The following is a 25,761-nucleotide window of genomic DNA, read 5'->3' as shown; positions in this document are numbered from 1 at the left end:
CACGACGCAGAACTTGTCCACCTTGAAAGAATTGACATTGCAGACCAACAACTATAATTTTCCAAACGGGCAGAGACTAAGAATACGGATAAACATCTTATGTGTCCAAACGCGCGGCGCGGGAGCTATTTCTCGCCTTCAACGAGACCTAGGAGACGTCTCGACAGTAAAAAAGAGGAGAAAAAAAGCGTTACCCGGGATTCAAACCTAGCCGCTGGGCTAAGCTCGGGTTTGTGATGTACTAGTAGGGCGGCCTTACTTAAGTCATAACGAGTCGGTTTTTCCACTGTTTCTTCTCTGTTTTTTTTGTTTTTGTTTTTCTTTTGCTTTTCACTGGTTTTCCTCTATTTCCATTTTATTTTTTATTTTCTTTCTTTTTTCATTTTTTTTATTTATTTCTTTCTTATTTCGTTTTCTTCGTCGATTTTTTCATTCTTTTCTTTTTTCTTCTCCGTGTTGTCATTTTTTTGTTTCTTTTTGTTTTTTCCAATCTACATTCTTATATACATGATCAACATTTTTTCAAATACTTGTTCAAGATTTTTCAAAAAATTATTCAACATTTTTTCAAATACTTGTTCAACATTTTTTATATACATGATCAATATTTCTTAAAATACTTATTCAATAGTTAATACATACATTATCAACAATTTTTCAAATACTTGTTCAACATTTTTCAAATACTTGTTCAACATTTTTATATACATGATCAACATTTTTTCAAATACTTGTTCAATATTTTTGAAATACTTATTCAATATTTTCAAATATTTGTTCAACATTTTTCAAATTCTCATTCAACATTTTCAAATATTTGTTCAACATTTTTCAAGTACTCATTCAACATTTTTCAAATACTTGTAAAATATTTTCAAATATTTTTTACAGAGTGTTTTTTGCAATATATATATATATATATATATATATATATCAGTATACTTTAGAGTATAAACAAAAATAAAAAATAAAGCAAAAAACGAAAACAGAAAACATAAATAAAATATAAAAACAAAAACAAAAAACAGGCTATGGCTTCCCGGGCGCGTGCTCGCCCCCTTCAGAGTCTGGAAGTTAGACTCGCTGAAGGCGAGGAATAAGTGCGCCCCACGCACGGTTTGCGGATAGCGCAGTCTCAGCGAGCGAGGTCGGCAGCGCCGGGGCCCACCTGCTGTCCCCGTACCCATCAGCCCCGGAACAAGGCGGGGCACGCGGCACGCGCACGGGGCAGGCACCAGTACACATCACTTCTCCAGTCCACCGCTGGTGGCGTTCAACTTCGTTCCCAAGCCAAATCCCCTCCCTCTGCCCCTCTTGCCCCCACAACCGAAACCAAAACCCGGAGCGAGACCGCGGCGGCGAGAAGCAGCAGCAGCAGCACCACCACCAGATGGATCCCGCGGCGGAGATGGATACAGGCGAGCTGGACGCCCTGCTCCGTGCGGCGGCCGACTTCGCCTCCTACCCAGGTTCGGCGCGACGCCTCCCCCTTCTACCACACCTTTCCCCGCCGCATCCGGTCCGGCTGCTCGGGTCATTTCCGCCGCGCCGCTCCTCGCCGACGCGCGGGGCCTCTCCTCTGCTCGCCTACCTACCTCTGGCGATGGGGGAAGCGAGGGAATACGATCTCGGTGGTAGGGTTCGAGCCTGGAGGGGGATCCTGGTTGGTCCCCACGGTCGAACGATTTGGTTGCGGCCGTGTTCCCAGTGAGGATCGTGCGTCCCAATACAGCCTCACTGCTTCAGCGCCTTGGGTTTACATTACATTTACATTACACTGTTGTTCGCTGGAATGGCAGCGTAGCTGCGACTGTGCTTATTTCTCCATCTCCGATGTTGGAACCGTAGGGGATTAGTCCCTTCTTCTCCCACCAAATTGTAGTGAACTCTGCTTCGGCTTGTGGGTCGCATTTCGACAAAGACACCAGGTAGTTGGTTTGTTGTTGGTGCTGACCTATCACCGTACCCTGCCTTTTACATTGTAGGAACGCATGGTGAGGACACAGTGAGGCAGTTCCTGGAACAATTCCCTCTGCCTAAGCTGCTAGGGTGAGTTTTGTTCCCCCTCCTCTAAATGTTTCAGGTTCATGTAATTTTCTCTACAAATGTTGTGGGCTGCATCCCTCCCACATAACAGCCTTGTCCTGTTCCAGTCGTTCCAATGCATCTCTTCTTTTCAGCAAATGCCATGAAGAATGTATGCTCTGACTGGCATTGATGTGGACTATTGTGATTGCCGTTTTTAATTCGTTCTTGGTCCTCTAGTGTATTGCAGAGCCAGGCAGACTTACCTGAGACGGTTGAAACTGTTGCAGCGTGCTTGGACAAAGTATTTTCATCTAGATATGGAGCATCGCTTCTACCAAGCTATGGTGTATGTGTAACTTACTGTCTCTGCCTCTTCAGCGGTTTGTTTATTTATTTAAACATGGCCACGTAAACCTCTTGCCTTGACCAGCGCAGTTATGATGTATTAAGTATCTTACAAAATTATCAACATGTTGATCTATCATTCGCTCTTTTGTGTATTATGCGCTCGTTTGATTATCCAAAATGTTGAATTGTTAATTGATTCTTTCAGGAATTTATTCAAGCTGGGTTGCTCACAAACTCAAATAGTATCAAACAATTGGCCTGCAAAGCGGTATGTATCTGATTATATTTCTCTAGCAGATGCTTTCTGTGGATATGGTTTCCTTGCTTTGTTTACTGTAATCATTTAGGGAATTTAGAAAATTTGGCACCAATTGGTTATTGAAATCAGAAATAGTATTTCATGTCATGCATTTGTTATCTTGAGATGGTAAGTGTGTAAACCACAATTCCAATCAATGTTGAAATGTTAGCTGTGTACCTTTGAAGGTTTAACTTTAAGCACACATGGCCTCCTGATTTAGCTTACTACTCTGTTTCTGCCTTTTGTATAGCAGCAGGTAGTTGGTTTTGGTCTTGGCCGTGTACTGTGCCTCGTGGTGTTCTCCTTGAATACAAATGAAACAGATTTCAATGCGTGTTTGAGAAAAAAAGTATAAGTTTAAGCTGGTTTTTAACTCCTTTGCCCTCTACTCTCTAATATGGTAGCAAACAGAGTGAAATTTGTGTACAAACAGAACACTGATGTGCTTTACCAACTCCTGCAAATCCATTTCATGCATGATCCTTCTTATTTGTCCAAAATAACCATTCACATACTTTTTAACATCGTCTTGCAAAGAATGTCTTCTGCAAATCCTTTCTCAGCCAATGTCTCCAGAGTCCGGACCCTCACTTTCAAGTTCTATACCAGGTGGTACATCTTCTTGACAAGGCTGGAGATATTGCTGTTGCCGTGGACACATTTGTACAGCACAATCTGTACCCTCTTCTGATCAACTGCTTGGTTGAGGGGTATCCTTATTATCACAAACTCCCATGACATGCATTATGCTTGTATTTTACTTACTATTAATTATGTTTGCTTTCTGTAGAGACGAAGAGATCTCAGCAATTGTTTTGGATGCCATAAAGCGTCTAGCAGAAATTCCTACAGGGACCGTGAGTATTATATTCTTTTTTCATAAATGTTGAGCGAATCTCCCTCTCAATATGAATAGCAGATGCTAATATTTTTATTTTTGTTTTTGCTTTTGCTTTCAGGATATCATATTTCCACCAGATGGTCAAGGATTGCAACTCAACAAAGTGGCAGCCCAGTCATCCTCAATGGTATGGTATCCAAAAGCCACCGTTATTAGGTCAATTTGTGAAACAATCGATACGTGACCTTCTAGGCCAATGGCAGCCTACAACTACAAGCCTACATTTAGTAATGTCTAAAGTAGTTTATCAAAGAGCTGTTTTGCTAATACTGGCAGATTACTTACACGTGTTGAGATGCAAAGTAGTAGCTATCTAGTGTGATACAGAGGAATTGTTATGTATGTTGTACTAGATGCTGTGAGTATGGTTCTGTACTTCTATTAAACCTGCTCAAGGTGTTGTTCATGTTCCTCTTCTTTGCAGGCACGGATTCGCATTCTATCTTTGATAGCTAAGCTCTTTGGTGCATCAAGTTGTACTGCTACTGCAATTCGTGACTCAAACCTTCTCAGCTTATTTGAGGACGAGATAAAAGATAGAAAAGATATGCTTAAAACCCTGAGTGCACTAGAGGTCCTCTATGAGGTAATACTATATGTCTTACTTGGATTGCCTTCAGGTTTCCCTTGTTATCACCTTATTCATGCATCCCTCTTTTCCTGAGAGAAGGATGCATTTATCTGTTAGCCTGGTTTCTGTAAGAATGGGGTGGATTCTCCATTTCTGCTGCATAATTATGTTGATTAAAACAAAAACATAACATAATTAAAAGAAGGAAAATAAGAAAGAAACCCTAAACAAGCCAAGCTTGACAAACCAGCTACTACAGGTAAAGAGAGTCTAATTCTTTGTCACTTCAAGTTCACCATCGAAAGCCTCTTCAATCTATGTTTGTTAGGAGGGTCTTTTGAAGATCGTGCAATTTCTTTAAATGGAGGAAGTCTAACTTTGTGCCACTTTGAGTCCACAATCAGCCTCAGCCATCTATGTTTGCTAGGAGATCTTTTTATTATATTATACATTGAAACCAAATATTTTGCGCTTTTTTCTTTGTCACTTCATTTGCCTAAACTCACACTAGTATTTGTTGTTCATCACATGCTATGTAAACGAAATTTATTACTTATCAAATGACAGTAAATACGTAATGATCACAAGGTTTTTGTTATGTAATTGTTGATGATAGAGATCTAAGAATGCAAGATCGTAGAATTACATTTTAGCTAATTATGTCTTTACTTGTTTTGCAGCTTGCGGAGCACCCTCACAGCAATATGTTCTTGTTAAAGACCAGTTTGCTTCAACACATAACTGATGTGATCAAGTACTCAGCTCTTGCCTCCATAAGTCCATATTTGTGTTTTTCCTTTTGTGTTTTTCAGCCAATTTATGTTGTTTATTTTTGGTCCTTGTGTAGCGATCCCTCAGCTGATTCTATTGTACGGTCAAGGGCATCATTGATCAGTGGGAGGCTTCTTTCTTCAGCTGATGCTTTTATGACTATAGAAAAATCTTGTAAGCATGATTTGTCTTGCAGCTACTACACCTTCAGTCTATCAGCCCTGCTAAATATTTTCACTTATATTGTTGATCTTTTTAATTGTGTGCATTATTGATCATTATATGTTCTACAGTGTGTTCTCCTCTACACTTCGTTTCTTTGTATCGTACTCTGCTAAAGAGAAATGTGTTGCTACATTAATAATTCAAGAACAGCCCCTTCACTAAAAAAACTTGATTCTGAACATAGCTTCTATGCTAAATTCTGATTTCTAGTCATTCTCTGTTAAATAGAAGTGTATCCTGACGTTAATAATTTAGAACAGCCCCTTAACCAAAAAAACATGATTTTGAACACAGCTTTTTATGCTAAATTCTGATTTCTTGTACGTTTTCCTCTACATTTTCTTTCTGCATATCATTCTCTGCTAAATGGAAGTGTATTCCTTCATTAATAATTCAAGAACAGCTTCTTCATTAAAAAAATGATTGGGAGCTCAACTTTTATGCTAAATTCTTATAACCCATTTGTTGGGTTGTTGCTGGGACCTTAAATCAGAACATTTATATGCATCTAGGTATTGTTAGCGTGAGAGACTGAGGGTATCTTTGGTGGGATTCTGTAAAAAAAAAGGTACTAGATTGATATGTTAATCGAGATTTCTCCATGTTAGGTGTGACGAATCTGCTCTTGGCCATAGACAAAATATTGAGGACGGAGGAAAGTCAAAATACTGATGAAATTGAGAGCGCGTTGGAGACCTTAGGACTAATTGGTACAAGTAAGTTATGTTTCTATTTCTTTCTTATAACTTTCTGTTGTACTGAAACCTGCATCTGTTTGGGAGTGGTCTCTTTAACCATAATACTTCATTTCACTATCTGACCTACTCTTTGTTTGTCTGGCTCTGTTGGTGAAATAGCAACTCAAGGAGCATGCTTGTTGCTCTCTGATCCACCAAATATTGCCAGACATGTGGTAGAAATGTCCTTTGATAGGCAGGGCAGAGGTAAACATCTGGTAAGTTCGTCTACTACTAACCCTGTTAGTCATTGGCAAAGTCTCCAGAAACTATTCCTCTTAGAGTGACGCTGTGAAACTTTCAGGCCGCTTTACATGCCTTGGGAAGCATATGTGGTGTTGATCGACAAGAAGACCAGATGAAACTGGATGATCCTCAAGCAGAAGAGTTCCTGAAGCGCTTAGTCTACAGTGCAGCATCAAACAGTCCAAAATTAACTCCTTCGGTTAGAGCAACACAATTTCTCTAGTTTTATCTTTCTCACTTAATGTTATAATTAGCCTTTATAGCGATTTTCTTTTAATTTTTTTGGCAGGCTCTTCTTCTATCAATTCTACAACAAGATCCAGACGTTCGGATTGCTGTAAGCAATTCTTGCTTGTTAAAGTCTACTTGTTGCTGATATATTCTTTTCATCTGTTGCTGAGTTATTTCTTCGTTTGAGTAATCACATCGACTATACTCATTATAGTGATTGCATCGCATTGAATGTTTGCAGGGTTATAGAGTACTGTCAGGACTGGTTGTCCGAGAATGGTGCCTAAGGGAAGTTTGCTCAAAGCCAGAGATAATCGGAATTGTTACGGATCCGAAAATGGAGACAACAAAACTTGGTAAGGACTTAGTAGTACTTCTACTACTAAATGCAGTAACTATAGACATGTCATTCCTTATAAAAGCATACATCTGTCACTTCAAAGAAGATGTTTTCACTGCTGCAATGTTCCTTTTAGCATTTGAATACTATCTGTCATCATTAATTTGGAGTTCGTTGCCGGTGACATAATGCTTACACATAATGTGCCCGCTTAACTTCCCTCGACCCAAATGTTTGCTCTGAAGTTTAGTGCACGTCCAAGTGTCCAACTGCCTTCTGACCTCGTAGCATCATTGGCTCTTGGCAATACGCCGGAGCTGTTCTTTGCTGCTAATCCAGTCATGAACCATGCGATATTCTGTTTACTGAACCAACTGTTCTGATGATGACATTGGTTCGTTACTATCATAGGCATGGAGGCACGGTACGCTTGCTGTGTGGCAATCAACAAGGCCTTGTCATCATCGCACCTTCTTCATGAACCGAGCCTTTCTGAACTCATTGGAAAGGTATGTCCCCGGTTCTTGCATCCGCTGGTTCTTGTCGTTTGAAGCGTGACTGTTGACCGAGGAAACAAATGCCTCTTGCTGCAGCTGAATGAGGCGGTCAGAAGGGGTCCCTATCTTTCTGAGAAGAGGCAGCGTGTGGAGGCACAGCCGGTGGTCGGTACCATGGAGAGGTTTTAAGGTGGCCTTTCGAGCTCTTCGGCCGAGAAACCGAGCACCCTCTGTGCTTGATGCATGTACATTAGGTGCAACTGTGTATCTTCTTACCTGAACTTGTGTGACGAGGATGATGATGATATCAGAGGTTCCGTTCTGTTGGGTTTTGTGATGTAAATCGGTGGATGCTGGTTCATGCCATTCCATCTTACAATTACAGTTACCAGTAATGTTAAGCGGATGACATCTTCAGCAAGGGAATATGCTTAAAATGTGTAGTTTCTATTTTCTACTTTTGGCAAATTTCAACATCTCACAGCCCTAACTGGTCCTGATTTACAAGAATTGACAAGCACTCTCTAATCTACAGTCTGTACGACCTCTTGATGTATGTGCGCACTTTGTACATGATATGCACAACTGATTCAAACCTCGTCGTCCTCTGGCGCCGAGATGAGCAGCGAGTACTTGGCCTTGAGCGCCACCTTGCCGCCTTCCACGCAGAGCTTGGCGCCAGTGACCACCCAGTACCCCGGCAGGTCGTCGGGGCCCCTCGTCACCTCCGTCGTGTCGATGTACTTGGCCATCTTCTGCACGGGCAGCGGCACCGGCGGGCCCTTGGGGAACACGGCCGAGTTCACCTCCACCTTCCCCTCCATCGGCTCCCCCTGCGGCGGCACGGCGGCGGTGCCGGACAGCGCCGCGCTGAGCATCGCCGACAGCGAGCCCGACTTGCGGGTCGTGGCGAGCGGGCCGTCCCACTCCGACCGCCGTATCTTGGTCCGCGCCACGCCGGAGAAGCCGAGACGTAGGAAGAGCACCTTCTTCAGGCACGCCTCGCGCACCTCCAGCCAGGCCGCGGTCACCACGGCCGCGCAGTCGTCGATGCGCGCGCCGGCGTGCTGCACCGGCGCCGTGCACGCGTGCGTCAGCAGCGACGACCTCACAGGCTCGAAGTAGGCGCGCTCGTTCACGGCGTCCCCGACGGCGGTGGTGACCGCCTCGCCGACGACGATTGGGACCGCGCGCGGCGTCGCCGACAGGTGCTGCAGGTGCACGCCCAGCCGGCTGTTCTTCTTGCCCTCCAGGAACAGCCGGATGCCCGTCACCGGCCGGCCCCCAGAGTCCACCTTGGCCGTGTTGACCCGGAGCTTGGGCCCCATGAGCGTGAACTGGAGCGACGGCAGGCTGTCCTTCTTCTTCTTCCTCTGCGGGCCGAGAGCCAACGGGAGCTCGCCGAACTCCGGCGCCCACTGCCGCGGCACCTGGAACTCCAGGAACTGCTCCAGCTCCTCTATCGGCGGCTTGTCTGATGATCCCACAGCCAAACAAATTAATGGTTAGATGGTCAGAGTCAGACACACAGACACGGGTTGAGAAGATATTATCGTACATCTGAGGTAGAGATTGACGGCGTGGTTGAGGAAGCCGCGACCGGGGACGCCGGTGAGCAGCGAGGTGATGGGCACGAAGGCCATGGAGATGACGTCCGGCGAGGCGGCGATGGTGGTAAGCCAGTCGTCGTGTCCCTGCCCGTCGTCGACGCCGCCTCGCCTGACGTGGATGCCGACGACATCGTCCTTGTTGTGGATGACCGGCGACCTGAAGGCGCGCCAGGCAGCGGAGCCGGGGCCGGGAGGTCTCCGCGACGACGACCCGCGGCCCTTGGCGCCGGCGGAGCTCTGCCGTCGGTCCTGGGACTGGGAGAAGGTGGCGTCGGCGAGCTTCTTGAGGCGGGCCTGCACGTCCCGCGGCTCGAGGGCGGAGCCCCTGAGCTGCTTGACGCAGACGACGTCCTTGCCCCCCATCCTGACGCCGACGACGACGTGGGTGCCGTGCGTGTCGATGAAGGCGGCGAGCGCCGGGGGGTCCCAGGAGGTCGGGACGTCGCGGGCGACGTGGTCGCGGAGGGCGAGCCGCGCGCCGCGGGGGGCCTCGACGGCGTAGAGCTCGACGAGGCGGGCGTCGAAGCAGAGGCTGCGCGTGGCGGCGGCGTCCCGGTGCCAGCAGCCGCGGTAGTCGAACATGGCGTTGAAGGGCCCCGAGGGGATCTTGCCCGTCAGCGACAGCGACTGGTTCACGTGCTCCGCCATCTGCGTGAAGGAGAGCACGTCGGAGCGGAACCGCGCGCGCTCGCCCTTGTCGGCGACGACCCCCGCGGGCACGCTGGTCACCACGGCCCCGCCCGGCAGGCACAGGTCCCGCTCGCCGCCGCCGCCGAGGTCGAGCAGGCGGTCCTTGGCGCGGAAGAGGCGGAGGTCGTCGGCGAGGTCGTAGCCGCAGCCGACCGCGCGCACGGCGGCCTCGGCCGCCTCCTGCGCCGACGGCGGCGTCGCGCGCGCGGCGCCCAGGTCCATCATCATCCCCGCTCCACCAGCAGCCAGTTAAGCTCCTCGGCTCCACCGAGCTCGCATTATAAGCTGTGCTTTGTGGAGAAGTGGTCAGAGAGGGAGAGAGAGGCCGTCTCGTCGGTGTCTGGGCAGGACGGTCGCCGTGTCGTTGTGTGGGAGTGGGAGCGAGCGAGCAACAGCTGCGGGGGCGATGGCGACGGCGGGCGTGGAGTCAAGGCGCCGGCCGGGACGCTTGGGCGGAGTGACGTGCGGGTGGGGGGGAGCGGGCTGACGCGGTCTCGGGGGCTCGCCGTCGTTTTCGGCGCGGAAGGAATGAAGATCTTTCCGGGAGGGAGACGGCGCGGGGGAGCGGTCAACAGACGCGAGTAGAAAATCAATCAAACACTGTCACACTTCACCGGTCACCGGATACAAGAATCCAAGTCTTCTGTCATAAACGTGTTTGCTTCCGGACACGTTCGGATCCCGAGCTCGTAAGCTCAGGTGAACAGTAAAAAGATTCAACGTTTCATAAATGTCATTGATTTTGTTTTTTGTCAGATATTTCACGGATGTCATCTGGTGTTGAAATTTTATAAGCTATTAAATCATTTATCAATGTTTCACACAAAAAGAATTTTGGATTTCTTGATTTTACTGTTCACCCAAGCTCATATGAGCTCGGGATTAGAACCACTTTCGTTTGCTTCCTCCCTTTCCTGTTCTCCTAATATTCTTTCTTCGGCCTTGCCCGGTCTCCGTCAGCTGTGTTTTAGGCGGCTGAGGTTTTCCCTTGGATATTGGATCGAGCAACCAAAACAGTAAAATATGAATAATTCGCATAACCTAAATTATAATGCTCGCTGGGGTTAGCAAATCGAATGATTTTATGGTAATTTCCATCGTCTCGCAATTTTAGTTATGCTTGCCAACTAAATTTGCTTTCCTTGGCCAACATAAATTGTCATGCAAATCGTGCACAATTGTCATGCTTTCAGTCTGATGTTCGCTGGTTAAAAGGGACCATCATTTTTTGCTAAATCCCTGTAGACTTAGACTTGGAATCCAAAACGATCCATCATGGCACATTGGATTGATGATTGGAGTATTTTGCACGCGAGGGAGGACGCACAGGTGGAGCTACAACGGGGCGCAAGACTGCTGGAACGAGTCGCCAGTGAGATTTTCCAAGCGGGAAGAGGCTGGTCATCCTGGATACCAAGGATTGTGAGATGAAAAATGTGGACATAAGAGATGAGACATGAAGAAAAAAAACTTTGAAGATTAAATCCTGACTGATAGGAGGGGAGAGAGTGATGAGAGGGGAAGTGTAGAATGAGATGTTTTCTATAAAACTGTGAAACTAGCTGGTCCTGTTTTCGTCTTCCTAGAGGTGGTGGATTTGCGTTATGGTTGTAATAATAAAGACTTATGGTTTCGTTAATGAAATCAAGGGAAAAATCCCTTTCATTCAAAAAAGAAGAAGAAATGATCCATCATTTACTCGTGGGGTGCGTTTTCTCCCGCACTATCTGGCATGAAATCTTGAGCTGGTGCCTACTGCCTGTCATGGCACCTACAGTCGATATGATGATCTTCAGCTGGTGGCACACCACCCAATAGGCCTCCCCAGAGTGCCTACGCAAGGGCGTTGCTTCGTTGGTCACCCTCGTCATCTGGCTCTTGTGGAAACATTGGTACTTCCGCATCTTTGACGGGGTGTAACCCTCCTTACCTGCGCTACGTGGTGCCGCTCACAATCGCATATCCGAGACTAGGGGGTAGGGACCTTCTTATACTGCGTTTCCAAAGAGTCCGCTTGTTATACAGTTATAAGATTCCTAGTCTTTATACTAGTTTCAAGATAGAGTCCAGATCAGACTACTAACCACGATATAATTTGTTGTTAGCGGATCCTATCCGTCAAGTCCTCGAAGCACCCGCTTGTGAGCAACACATCATAATAAAGTATAAATTCCTCTAATTATGTAGATCAACAATAGGGTCATATCTAGTTACACGATCTAGCTTCTTCCAATTATCAGCGTACCCGGGTAGTCTTTCCAATATATAAAGCATACTATATTCCACCGATAATTGACCGGCTTCCTTAAGCATGCAACACTTAAATGCTTTCCAACAAGAGTAATTCCATGCACAAAACACATGTATAATTCCATATGAGGTATTCCAAATATTAATGATAATAAGTGTTTGAATATAGTTGCAGGACACATAATCCCAACATCTCCCACTTGTCCAAAACGATCATTCAAAAAATTCGTAAACCCATAGCCTGAACATGCTTACCAAATACCTCCTGACTAAGTGACTTAGTCAAGGGATCAACAACCATATCAGTACTAGGTAGAAACTCTAAAGAAACAGACATACGTCTATTAATTACATCACATATATAGTGATACCTTCCCTCAATATGTTTGATCTTGTTGTGGAACTTGGGATATCTGGAAACCTTTATTGCAGCCTGATTATCACAACACACCACCACTGGTTTTCTAGCACTTTCAACAAACTTCAAAGTCGAAAGAAATTCCTTCAGCCACACCGCCTCCTTCGCAGCTTCTGACGCAGCAATATACTCAGCCTCCATGGAAGATAACACCATTGAATCTTTCTTCTTACTACTCCAAGATATAGCGTGACCAGCTAATATAAATAGATACCCAGGCGTAGACTTTCGGTCGTCCAGATCACCCTGTCAATTAGCATCAGTATAGCCCTATAGTTGTAGATCCTTTTGGTTAAAACAGAGTGAATAATCCAGTGTTGCTTGAACATAATGAAGATCATGTTTAATTTGATTCCAATGCCCAATTCCTGGATTCATTTGATGTCTACTCAACACTCCAACAGTATAGCACAAATCAGGGCGTGTGAATAACATGGCATACATCAAAGATCCCAATGCAGAAGTACATGGAGTCTTCTACATTCTCTTCTTTTCCTCAGGAGTGTTAGGACACATCCCCTCACTGAGTTTAATTCCTACAGCCATGGGCCCTAAAGCAGGCTTGCAGTTTTCCATAGAGAAACGTTTAAGAACAAATTTTAGATAATTACTTTGACACAAACCCAAAGTTCCTTTATTCCGATCTCTAAGTATTTCCACTCCAGCATTTTTCATATCTTTCATTTCAAATGTAGAAGCTAACCAAGTTTTAACTTCTATCAACATTTCCTTACTACTAGAAGCAATAAGTATATCATCAACATACAGTGACAAGAGTGCAAAATTTCCTCCCACTATTTTAAAATAAATGCAATGATATCCCTCCGTCGTAGAAAACCCATATGATGTGATAGCATCATCAAACAATATATTCCATTGCCGTGAAGCTTGCCTAAGACCATAAATAGATCTATTTAGCTTACACACTTTCCCCAATTTTTCTTTTCAACAAAACCATCATGTTAAGACATATAAATCTCTTCCTTCAGATGACCATTCAAGAAGGCAGTTTTAACATCCATTTTGATGAAGTTCTGTATCAAAATAAGCAGCCAATGCATCAATAATATGAATAGAAGTAAATTTGCTACAGGGGAAAAAGTTTCCAGAAAGTAAACGCCTTCCCTTTGTGTGTACCCTTTAGAAACCAACATAGCTTTGTATTTTTCAACATTACCAGAAGCACTCAATTTTCTTTTAAAAATCCATTTTGATCCAATTGCCTTTTGGTCATTAGGTAGATCAACCAATTCCCAAACTTTATTCTTTTCCATGGAGTTTAGTTCCTCACGCATGGCTTCCATCCATAACTTTGATTCTGAACAAGACATGGCATGTTTAAAAGATTTTGGTGCTTCCTCTAAACTTGAAGTTTTAGAGTATACTTCCCCCATAAATACATAATAATCATCAAGGTATGATGGGCCTGCTACATTCTTCCCACTTCTCCTAGGTAAACTAGTTATAGGAGTCTCAACATTTACGTTGCCATCAATTTGGTTTTCCTGATTGTTAGAATCACTTTCAACATTAGTATCTAACGGGGTTGTCGATAATTCTACTCTCGCACGTTTGGCACGATGAGGTGTATCTTGATCTAGAAAAATGGCATCTCTACTTTCAATTAACTTCTTCTTCTCTGGGTCATAAAATCTATAGCCATTTGAACCAGAAGCATATCCAATAAATATTCCCGGAAAACTCTTAGGTTCCAATTTTGTTCTTAGTTGACTAGGTACTCTAATATGTGCATTGCATCCCCACACTGCTAAGTTTCAACAATGTAGGTTTCCTCCCTTTCCATAATTCATAAGGAGTAGAACTAACATATTTGGAAGGCGAATGAATAAGCAAATAAACACCAGTATGAAGAGCCTCACCCCAAAAAGATAAAGGAAGATTAGAATATGCCATCATAGACCTAACCATGTCCATTAAAGTTCTATTCCTCCTTTCAGCTACACCATTTTGCCGAGGAGTATAAGGTAAGGTATAATGATGAACAATTCCATTTTCCTTTCCTTGCAAAAATCATCTAATATTCCTGATGCGTATTCACCACCAATATCAGTTCTAAGCACCTTGATCTTTTTGTTCAACTGATTTTCTACCTCGGCTTTAAATACCTTGAACATGTCAAAACCTTCCGACTTATGCTTAATTAAGTAAACTTAGCCGTATCTAGATAAATCATCCATAGAAGTAATGAAATAGACCTTCTGCCCAAATGTAGGCCTAGACATCTCGCCACAAATATCTGAATGAACAATAGCAAGTGTTCAGTAGACCTTGACGCTTTAGGAGAAGGTACCCATGTCATTTTCCCTACAACACTTGCCTCTCAAATGCCATAGTCTTCCCACTTGAAGTTTCTAATTAGCCTTTTAATTCTCTTCTTTGAGATATGACCCAAACAAAGATGCCAGAGGTATGACTCTGAACAATTATTGTTTCCATCTAAATTCCTCACTACCGAATTCTATTCAATCACCGTACAATCCATTCTATCGATGTCCATAAAATCCTCAATACAGTAGAGACCGTCAAATCTATTTCCTGGTTGAACTAAATTTCCATTCATCGGTATTTTAACTTTGCCATCTCGAAATAAGACCTTAAAACCAATAGATTCCAGTCTAGAAATAGAGATTAAATTCTTTCTCATTCTAGGGGAATAGACTTTGTCTTTCAAATTTAATTTTCCTCCACCAGGGAGTTTGAGTGTATAATCATCTATGCCCAAAATATCAGCTTTCGTAGTTGTTCCTAGAAAAGTAAATCTAGTTCCTTTCGATGTGGGTTTTAAAGAGGTGAAACCAACACTATTCCTTGCAATATGCAAAGTGGAACTAGAGTCTACTACCCAATGATCCGAAGCTGAAGTAGTAAACAATGATTCAGAATGAACAAATAGATTGCATGTACCATCGGGAGAAGAATTATCCTTCTTGTTGCCCTGATGCTTGTCCTGGTGCTGCTTGTTACACTTGTCATCTTATTTATAAGGCTTCTTATTCTCGCACTCAGTTCTAAAATGTACATACTCTCCACAACCATGACATCTAAATCCCCTCTTATCAAAACTAGAGTTTGGACCTCTTCCATTATGATCATCCCAGTTTCTCTTCCTGTTGATTTTGTCCCTCAAATCACCTCCTTGATGCTTCTTCTGCCAGCGCCTCCTATCTTCACCAAGGTGAAACTCCTAATGGTGTGAGTGTCTCTCTTTCCCTTGTGAAGTTGCCTATCTTCTTCCATGAGCAAATGATGCCTCAAATTGCGTGTGTTCAGTAATATTTCGGAGTGACAAAATGATATTTTGAATTGTTCCCAAGTGTGCGGAAGTGAGTTCAGAGCCACCATTACTTGCACCTCCTCAGAAAGAGGATAGCCAGCATTTTTCAATTCCTCATCCAGCATGCACAACTTGTTTAGGTGTTCATTGACAGAAGTATTATCTGCCATCTTAGATGTTAAGAATCTGTTCAGGAAGCTAAGCACTTTGATTAAATAAACTTCACCAAAATCCTCTTCCAGCCTTCTCATAATCCTGTGTGCAGCAACCTCTGTTTCATATTCACCTGCCAATGAATCGGACATGGAGCCAAGAATAAAAATCCTTGCCTTTTTATTGTCCTTATTCCACTGCTTGAGTTCTTCTACATAACTATCCTTTTCCTCATCCGAAGCATCATCAGCAGGTTCGCTAGGCTCGGCGGCCGAAATTACATACTCAACATTCTCAGCTGTAAGTAGAAACATCATCTTCCTTCTCCAAATAGTGAAGTTTGTGCCATCTAACTTGTAGTTCCTGAGCAACTCAGCAAACACGCTATTGGAAGCCATCTATCCACAAATTTCAGAATAGAAAAATTCCTTTGGTGGTGTTGAATCGGAGGAGCAGTAGCAGGTGAGAGGCCTGACCAATTCCAAGCAACCATTAAAGACTAGCTTGTGTACCTGATGAATCCTCGAGGTAGTTTGCTCGGAGCAACAACGGAGCAACCAGAGAGAGGTCAAGGACTTGATGACAGGCAACTAGCAGGGGCCCGATGCTGCAGGAGACGACGATGACGGCTGATGCGGCTTGAAGCTACGTCGGTATTTCCCCAGAGAGGAAGGGATGATGCAGCACAACGGCGGTAGGTATTTCCCTCAGTGATGAGACCAAGGTTATCGAACTAGTAGGAGAACCAAGCAACACTACGTAAACAACACCCACATGGAAATAACAAATACTCGCAACCCGACGTATTAAAGGGGTTGTCAATCCCTTTCGGGCAACGGCGCCAGAAATTGGCAAACGGGCGTGAGAGAGTAGTAAATATTGATAGATAAAACGCCAGATAAAATAAAGTGCAGCAAGGTATTTTTGTATTTTTGGTTTAATAGATCTGAAAATAAAAAGCAAATAAAATAGATCACAAAGGCAAATAATTTGAGAAAGAGACCCGGGGGCCGTAGGTTTCACTAGTGGCTTCTCTCGAGAAAAATAGCAAACGATGGGTAAACAAATTACTGTTGGGCAATTGATAGAACTTCAAATAATCATGACGATATCCAGTCAATGATCATTATATAGGCATCACGTCCAAGATTAGTAGACCGACTCCTGCCTGCATCTACTACTATTACTCCACACACCGACCGCTATCCAGCATGCATCTAGTGTATTAAGTTCATGGAGAAACGGAGTAATGCAATAAGAATGATGACATGATGTAGACAAGATCTATTTATGTAGAAATAGACCACATCGTTTTATCCTTAGTAGCAACGATACATACGTGTCGGTTCCCCTTCTGTCACTGGGATCAAGCATCGTAAGATCGAACCCACTATAAAGCACCTCTTCCCATTGCAAGACAAATAGATCAAGTTGGCCAAACAAAACTCAAATATCGGAGAAGAAATACGAGGCTATAAGCAATCATGCATATAAGAGATCAAAGAAACTCAAATAACTTTCCTGGATAAAAAGATAGATCTGATCATAAACTCAAAGTTCATCCGATCCCAACAAACACACCGCAAAAAGAGTTACATCATTTGGATCTCCAAGAGACCGTTGTATTGAGAATCAAATGAGAGAGAGAGGAAGCTATCTAGCTACTAACTACAGACCCGAAATTCTACAAAAAACTACTCACGCATCATCGGAGAGACACCAATGGAAGTGGCGAACCCCTTCGTGATGGTGTCTAGATTGGATCTTGTTGGGGATATAACTGTTAGGTATGACCCGCCCAGGAGGGGCCGGGTTATACCTATGGCAATTCATGAAGCCCAAGATAGCTCTGGAAGATGGCGGTTCAGTTAAGGGCCCAAGGCCCAAAGGCGACTCAAGGCCCGTAGAAATAAACCGCCATATGTACATAACTTGTGTTGTAAGGAAGGGATAGTTAGAGACCAAGCCGGACACTATTTATGAGCCAGCCGGTGTGACAGCCTAGATTTTTGCCTTCTCTCTTTTCACCGGACTTGCCTTCTCTTTCTCTTTCCGGACTTGGTTTTCACCGTGGTTTTTGCCCTGATTTGATTTGGATTTTTGGATCAATTCAAATGGACTTGTCACTTGGGCATATCCTTGGCTTTCACCCAAGTGACCTATCTACCTTATTCCTCCCACAAATTCCCAAAATAATAAAATGAATATTTTTCCTAAAAGGAAAATATTCATTTTTCTCTCTTAAGCTCATTTCAGAACTTTGTGCTCCAAAGCAACCTCAATTTTTTCTTGCTCAGAAAAATCTGAGATAATTCCTAAATATTCTTAGGACCATGGCACATCTTCCCATGCAAAAATATTGCATCACTTTTTGTAATATTTTTGCCGTAGAAAATCTTTTCACTTCTGGACCAGAAATGCACTTTGTACAGCAAGTGCATTTTTCCTTAAGCTTTTGGCCTTGAGATTTCTTGAGCTTAAAGACCTTCCTAAGAAACCCTAAACCCCAGGAGATTAGCCCTAATGGCCTTCTAGAAGGTGGCCAAACTTGGCGACCAAGTTTCTGACCAGAAACTTGCCAGCTTGGTAGAGTCGCGTTGGTCGGCCTGGGTATGATCCATCACCTCTCCTAGACGTAGCACTGCACGGTCGAGCTCGTAGACAAGGTTTGGCCGCTCCTAGCCATCGTTTTGGCCATGCCAGCTTGGTGACCGCGCGAGGACACGACGCCTGGCAGCGTCTCGACGCGCTCTGGCTGGCGCTTTGCGTTCTGTTTTGCGCGTGTGCATGCAAGCGCTCGCCTCCGACTGCCGCAACGTGCCACAACCCTCGACCCATCACCCATGACCCCTCCCTGGCGCTCGCCGACGCCGGTGCCGCCGCAGCAAGCCCAGTCAAGTCGCGGCCAAAACGGCACAGTGCGCGCGTGTGCTTGTCCCCATCTCAAACCGCCTCTTGTGCTCGTCCGCGAGCGTGGGCAAGCGCCGGCGTTGACGCTGCACCCTGTCCCCTCGCGTTGGAGCCTCTCGTCGACGTTCGCCGTGTGTTCAGAGCGCTCCGGCGGTGACACGTTTCCCCCCTCTGCTCCGGCTATATAAAGCCACCCGCCTCCCTTGCTAGCCACGCACCACTCCACACCACCTCCACGAACACGTAGACGAGCAGAAGCCCGGTCGGGCAGACCTCTGGCCGTCGCCCCGACCCGAGGACTCCGGCGATCCCCGCAGGCCAGCTGCCGCTCTCCAGGGCCTCTCGAGCTCAAGCAGCTACTTGGGCAGGGCCTTGGTGGTCTGCTGAAGCTGCCTGGACCCCGCCAAGCCCTCGGAGCTGCCTCTAGCCACCGTCTTCCACCTCTCCGGCGAACCCCGTCCTCCACCGAAGCTTGCGAGCTCGACTGCGACCAGCCCCGTCCACCTTTCGCCAAACGACGGGTACGGGCAGTTGCGCCGCGAGCCCCTTTTCCGATCTATCCCTCTAGCCTAGCCCCAAACCCCCTCGCCATCGGCATGAGCTCCGGCGAAGCACCGCCTCCCCTCTGATCTCGATCCCCTTCCCTCTCTCCTGACTGGTGGGGCCCAGTGTCAGCCTCACCACTCGCGCCCGAAGCAGTACGAGTGGAGGCGCACTCCCACTTTACGCCTTCGACGTCACCCCCAGGATTTTCTATTTATTCAAATTTAATTCAGAAATTTGACTAAACTTTGACCAGCCACCATTTCTAAACCATAAGTCAAAATGAATTGATTCTTTTTGCATTGTCTTTGTTACAGAAAGCTCTAGCAGCACACCAAAAGGTGGATTTTTCCTTGTTGTCTAGAATTTCTGGTGATTTTCAGAATGTGTTTTGACATTTATTTTTGTGGTTTTAAAATATTTTCAGATGGAGGATCTTGCCTTGAAGCTAACCAGGAGGAGTGTGACCCTCCTATGCACTAAGGCCAGCCACAGCATCATTTTGATGGTGTTATTTCAATATCTATGATTTTCTACTTGAATATGAGTCTTTATTTGCATTTAAAATTTGATAAATTAATATGGTTAATTGCTAGTTGTTTTATGATGCTTGATATGCTTGTTTTAGCTTCTGGTTGAGTTCATAGAATTGTTTGGCTAAGTAGAGTAAGATTTTGCATTAGATATTTTGTTATGGAAAGTTATGGTAGCTATTTTTGCTAGTAATAGTTTTCAACTAAATGATGAGCTAATAAAAATGTTGTTTGTAGATAAAAATGAGTTATAACCAGAGAAGTTTCTGATCTTAGTATTGCAAGATAGTTATGTTGCTTGTTTTGATCCATGCTTAAGAGTTGCTTGCTCTGTGTGACGAGTAGTTGCATGATTTCCGGTATGATGCCATGTTAGTAATAAAAAGTTTTTCTGAAAGTTAATACTTGATTAGGTTCAACCTGAATATGATGTTGATCACATCATGGTGCCACTGAATCGGATTTTTAATTCAGTGCGACCACATTTACCTAATGGGAAGGTCTTGATTCGGTCCTTTGTCGTGGCTCTCACCGGTGCCTCCCGCGAGGGAAGGTTATGGGCGTGCATACCCTGGCCCGGTAGGCAGACATAACCTTGTGTGCTCGTTTTGTTTTTATGGTACCTTGCCCCGTTTGGGACTGTTTTGCCACGACGGTGGCCGTTGGTGTCTTTGGTAGACGCGGGGCCACCCAAGACCTAGCCCTGAGAGGGAGATGGTTGGAGTGGCCGGGAGAGTGCATGGCAAAGGGAGGGTTTCGTCGGAATACTTTGGTCCACCCGAATGGGAGTACGAGGCCAGGTATTCCGTAGTGTGGGTAAAGTGCGCTACCTCTGCAGAGTGTATTTAATCTATCGATAGCCGCGCCCTTGGTTATGGGCAAGACTCGGGAGTAAGTCACACCATGGATCAACTTTTATAATTAATCTTGCAAACTAGTAATTGTTGTGATGCATTGTTTCGTGGTGAACCTTGAACACTCGAGGTGTTCATGAGTGATTGGTTTCAGGTGTGACCCCGGTGTGGTCACCGTTTGGTTACGAGGTAACCATCTGGTAAGCGAGTCCGTGTGACTCGGTGCACTATTTGGTTGCTTTGCATAGCTTTGCATTTGTAGTAATTTCTCGATTGATTTAACTTGATTAATTATCATGATATTGTCTGTCATCGTGCTTATGTTTGTTGTGAGCTTGCAAGTACATTCAATGTACTGACCTGCCGTGTCATGCCAGCTTTCAGGCAAGTTGATTCGCATCGGAGCGCATCTCGTGTCTAGGCCGTGTCCACGTCGGTGTCCCTGTGCCATGGAGTTCTGCTACGTCGTTCTTCCGCTACCGCGTAGTTTCATGTGATCGAGGCCTCAGCCATGTTCATTAAATAATGTACATACTGTCCAGCAGCACCGTGTGTGCCGCTTGGCCTCGAATCTCGATGTAATATCAGACCTTTGTACCACGCTAGTATCAATAAAGCGGTTATTTCTGTACCATGTTGTTGTGTATTGCCAGAAGACTTGATCTCTGGGCTGGCAATGCACGGTAAACCGGTTGCTCTGAGCCGGGGTGCCATAGCTGGGACTCTATGAGCCGCTGGGCGTCGACCTCTGTATATAAAGGGATGACCCGGCGGCGATTCAGGGACAAGTAAGATCAGATCGAAAGCTAGGTCCGATGGCAGCAGTATTCCGGACCCCTTTGAACCGCCGAGTAGAGTAGGGATCTTCATGGATGGCACGCAACCCGTTCAAAACTCTACGGCTGCGGCAGTGATAACCTCCGGGTCAGCGGCTGCCGGGGCAGGAGGCCCTGCGCGCCCGCCGGCTCAGGTGCTGATGGATCTCATAGATAAGTTGACAGCCCTGTTAACTACCATGGTAATCCGGTGGATCAGGCTCAACATGATGCAGAAGTGGCACGGTTACGTGAGGAGGTAGCACAAGCCAAAGAAAACCTAGCAGCAGAGGACGTCAGGCTAGCCACAGAGCGGGCGGCTTTGGATGCTCGGGCGTAGTAGATTCAATCAGAGACTTTCCAGCTTACGATGGATTTGAACGCCTCAAAAGAGGTCATGAGGAGAAGGCACCAGAAGGCTCAATCCCGTCTGCCTCTGACTTATGATCCTAGAAACCTCTTCTGCACACCCGATGCAGGCCCCAGTAACCCGCCGGAGATAAACCGGGTTGCAACGCCCGGGGCTGGGACGCCGGTTCAACCACGGGTGATGGAACCTCCTCGCATGAATACTGCTCCAGCTCATTATGTACCAACACCACTGGGTCATTATTCTAACCCTTTGGAGAACATGATCGCTGCGGAGGCACGATTAGCGGCTCTCCCGGTGGAGGGCGACTCTCCAGCAGCGATTGAGGCACGAAGGGTCAGATAACTTCTTCAGACGGCTCTGGCGCAGCAGGAGGCATACTCTTACAGTCGAGACATGATCCACTCAACCCCTCGCCCAAGCCGGAGCCCAAGTTATAGCAGGCATATGGATTCAGCAGCCGTTTCAAGCAACGCTCGACGCTGTGACCAACTGCGCGGACATGACCCGACGCGTGATGGAGCTCTTAACTTGGTTGATCAGGACAGGATACGCCAAGAGGCGGAGCGGGCGGCTCAGCAGGCAGCTGAGCAGGCGGCTCAGCGGGCAGCTTACCAGTCTTGTCCGGTTTATCCGACGACCTCTATTGAGGCAGGCGTGGCCACAAGGACTGGAGGTGTCCCTTGCTTGGTGCCGGCTCTGCGTAATGAGCGTTTGCCCAAGGATTTGAAGGGCCCTCGAAAGGTGCCTAATTACACGGCTGATTTATAGCGCGGGGCATGGAGCTATGAGATGGCCATGGAACTACTGGAGGTCTGTGATGCTGCAATGGCCAAGTACTTCACCATGATGTTGGATGGAATGGCCCGCACTTGGTTGAAGGGACTGCCGCCTAATTCCATTGGTTCATGGGCAGAGTTAAATGCCCGGTTTATTCAGAACTTCAAAGACATGTGCAAGCAGCCCATGTAAATTGTGGATTTGACTAATTGCAAGCAAGAGGAAGGTGAGTCCATGACCCATTGGGTGCGCCGGGTCAAGGCCATAATACATTCGTCTGATAAGATGGATGCCGGCTCTGCAGTCTTAATGTTGGAGAAGAATTGACGTTTTATGCCTCTGAAACAGAAGCTGGGGCGGCTCAAGCGCGATCGTAACGACATGGGCCAGCTAATGGCGGCTTTGGTCTAATACGCCGACTCTGATAGTACCAAGGATCCCGAGTCTGATGATGATAAGACAGGGAAGGGAAAGAAGAACGACAATACCAAGGGTCATCAGCATAACCCGGCGAATCAGGGAGGCAACAAACATAAGGCTGACGGTAGCCCGGAGTTTGTGGCTAACACAAATGCACAGGGTGGCAATCAACGACGTAATGGGAGACCACCACCTCGGTCCGGCGAGTCAGGTCCCACTCTTGAGTAGTTGCTAAATGAACCCTGTCCAAGGCACGGTACTCGCGAAAAGCCGGCCACTCACCTATGGAAGGACTGTACGATCATGAAGGCTTTCAAGAACTCTAGCATGTTCGACATCAACCATGGGCCGGGCGGCGGCTCAGGTGGCGGCGGTTTTCATGGCCCGGGCGGCGGCTTAAATTCCAACTTTCAAGGCTCTCAAGGAAACCAAGGTGGCTATCATCAGCAATTCGGCCAGGGAGGTCAGCAGCAGCAGCAGTCTGGATATCAGAGCAATCCAAAGCAGTTGAATAGTGGACAGTATCATGTGTTTACCACCAGCTTGTGCAAACGAGACCAGAAGCTTCATAAGAGGGTTGTGAACGCTGTTGAGCCGGCAGTTCCTCGTTATTTAAGATGGTCTGAGCAGCCTATTCTATGGAGTAGGGAAGATCACCCTCCCCGGGTTGACAATCCGGGTCACTTGGCCTTGGTGGTGGCACCTCAGGTTGGTGGATACAAATTCACTAAAGTGCTAATGGACGGAGGCAGCAGCATCAACATCCTCTATTATGAGACCTTTCGTCATATGGGGTTGACTGATAAGAATCTTAAGACGTCCAACACCGTTTTCCATGTAGTGGTGCCTGGTAAATCGGCATACCCAGTGGGTAAGATTGAACTAGAATTAGCCTTTGGAGATGAGCATGATTCTAGGGCTGAGAAATTAACTTTTGAAGTGGTCAAAATCAAGAGTCCATATCACGCCCTGTTTGGACGGCCGGCTTATGCCAAGTTCATGGCGCGGCCGTGTTATGTATATCTGCAGCTCAAGATGCTGGGTCATAAGGGCACCATCACAGTGCATGGGAGTCGGAAGATAGCCTTGGAATGTGAGGAAGGCGATGCTGCTTACGCTGAATCTGTGTGTGCAACAGAGGAGTTGAAATTCTATAAGGACAATGTTGACCCGGCGGACATGACGTCTTTGAAGAAGCCAACCACAGAACATGAGCCGGTGCTAAAGTTTAAATCGGCTACCTCTGCAGAGTGTATTTAATCTATCGATAGCCGCGCCCTCGGTTATGGGCAAGGCTCGAGAGTAAGTCACACCATGGATCAACTTTTATAATTAATCTTGCAAACTAGTAATTGTTGTGATGCATTGTTTCGTGGTGAACCTTGAACACTCAAGGTGTTCATGAGTGATTGGTTTTAGGTGTGACCCCGGTGTGGTCACCGTTTGGTTACGAGGTAACCGTCTGGTAAGCGAGCCCGTGTGACTCGGTGCGCTGTTTGGTTTCTTTGCATAGCTTTGCATTTGTAGTAATTTCTCGCATTGATTTAACTTGATTAATTATCATGATATTGTCTGTCATCGTGCTTATGTTTGTTGTGAGCTTGCAAGTACATTCAATGTACTAACCTGGCGTGTCATGCCAGCTTTCAGGCAAGTTGATTCGCATCGGAGCGCATCTCGTGTCTAGGCCGTGTCCACGTCGGTGTCCCTATGCCATGGAGTTCCGCTACGTCGTTCTTCCGCTGCCGCGTAGTTTCGTGTGATCGAGGCCCCAACCATTTTCATTAAATAATGTGCATACTGTCCAGCAGCACCGTGTGTGCCACTTGGCCTCGAATCTCGATGTAATATCAGACCTTTGTACCATGCTAGTATGAATAAAGCGGTTATTTCTGTACCATGTTGTTGTGTATTGCCAGAAGACTCGATCTCTGGGCTGGTAATGCAGGGTAAACCGGTTGCTCTGAGCCGGGGTGCCACAACGCTTGGTACCAGAGCCGCGCTGATTGTAGGACACGCTAGACCGGTAGTGCGTTAGTAAAACGGTAGATAGTTTCGTTTGAGTGCCGGTAGACATAGGAATTGGTTGTTGCATTGCATGCATGACTTATTGTTGTTATTACTAACCGTATGGTTTGTGAGTGTAGATGGCACTAGTACCGATCTTGTACCATCCTAAGACAGCTCCGTGCACATCGCCGCACTTGCTTCAGAATGTGTGGCGACGACTTTATCCAGAGGGTGCTGATCCAGAGTATCGGGTGTATCGCGAGCATCTGGTCGGTGCATTGTATGAGTATTATGCCGAGGTCACTCTACACCACAGTTACCCATCCGGTGCTTACACTCGTTCGTCTAAGGGTGGTCTTGCTTCTACGCCATCTCAGGCGGTTCAGGTTGCTGCTATCGAGGCTCTTGTAGACTTACGCTACAATGAGGTTCGCATGCACACCCACCCTGGACTTTTCTTCTACCCATCTCTGCACGAGAATGGGCGTATCCGCTTTCCTTTGATTAATCCGGCGTGCGATCGTCCCACTAGCCACCTTGCACGCTACATCACCGCTAGCTATCTCCTTAACTACGAGTTAGCTCGGGATCTCTCCCGCGCTCGCTGCTGCTCGTATAAGGAACCCTCTTCCCGCTGTCATCTACACTTCTGCTCCTTCCACCTCCGTTCCTACGACGACCTCGCAGGGTACCGTTAACCCTTTGACGGTGAACCCTCGCAGCGCTCCTGCTGCATGGTCTTCTCTTGTCGCTACTCCTGCCGCTCCTATGCTTAGATCCCATCCCCCGCCTGCCCCTGAGGGAGAGCCCTCACGGCAGCGCCAGCGCACCTCTCTTCCCCCGGAGGTCTCTACTATCAGTTCAGGATCTGGGTCTGTCTTAGGAGACGAGCCTGCAGCAGCACCATCCGAGAA

The 25,761-nt window shown here is 46.2% G+C and overlaps 2 protein-coding genes across 2 annotated transcripts; one reads left to right on the top strand and one right to left on the bottom strand.

Annotated features, from left to right (window-relative positions):
• Positions 1-1,206: 1,206 nt before the first annotated feature.
• LOC109780162 (uncharacterized) lies at positions 1,207-7,633 on the top strand. The gene is made up of 17 exons (XM_020338743.3): positions 1,207-1,469; positions 1,986-2,049; positions 2,266-2,374; positions 2,582-2,644; positions 3,287-3,387; positions 3,468-3,534; positions 3,637-3,705; positions 4,003-4,164; positions 4,830-4,903; positions 4,997-5,094; positions 5,754-5,861; positions 6,003-6,100; positions 6,187-6,327; positions 6,418-6,465; positions 6,601-6,715; positions 7,111-7,208; positions 7,293-7,633. Exons 1-17 carry the CDS (start codon positions 1,391-1,393, stop codon positions 7,383-7,385), a joined length of 1,587 nt encoding a protein of 528 aa, XP_020194332.1. The 5' UTR covers positions 1,207-1,390; the 3' UTR covers positions 7,386-7,633.
• On the bottom strand, positions 7,625-10,000 carry LOC109780161 (MACPF domain-containing protein NSL1). The gene is made up of 2 exons (XM_020338742.4): positions 8,755-10,000; positions 7,625-8,670 (listed from the first exon to the last, which is right to left on the bottom strand). Exons 1-2 carry the CDS (start codon positions 9,722-9,724, stop codon positions 7,787-7,789), a joined length of 1,854 nt encoding a protein of 617 aa, XP_020194331.1. The 5' UTR covers positions 9,725-10,000; the 3' UTR covers positions 7,625-7,786.
• Positions 10,001-25,761: the final 15,761 nt, after the last annotated feature.

This window comes from Aegilops tauschii, chromosome 1 (assembly GCF_002575655.3).
Source record: "Aegilops tauschii subsp. strangulata cultivar AL8/78 chromosome 1, Aet v6.0, whole genome shotgun sequence".
Lineage (NCBI taxonomy): Eukaryota > Viridiplantae > Streptophyta > Magnoliopsida > Poales > Poaceae > Aegilops > Aegilops tauschii.
This window is presented reverse-complemented; position numbering and strand designations above follow the sequence as displayed.

Excerpts from the sequence above, each read along its gene's own strand:
- LOC109780161 (XM_020338742.4), bottom strand. The coding sequence starts at position 9,724 with ATGATGATGGACCTGGGCGCCGCGCGCGCGACGCCGCCGTCGGCGCAG. Across the intron at positions 8,671-8,754 it reads CGTCAATCTCTACCTCAGAT|ACAAGCCGCCGATAGAGGAG; the intron begins GTACGATAATAT and ends TGGGATCATCAG.
- LOC109780162 (XM_020338743.3), top strand. The coding sequence starts at position 1,391 with ATGGATCCCGCGGCGGAGATGGATACAGGCGAGCTGGACGCCCTGCTC. Across the intron at positions 3,706-4,002 it reads CAGCCCAGTCATCCTCAATG|GCACGGATTCGCATTCTATC; the intron begins GTATGGTATCCA and ends TCTTCTTTGCAG. Across the intron at positions 7,209-7,292 it reads TTTCTGAACTCATTGGAAAG|CTGAATGAGGCGGTCAGAAG; the intron begins GTATGTCCCCGG and ends CTCTTGCTGCAG.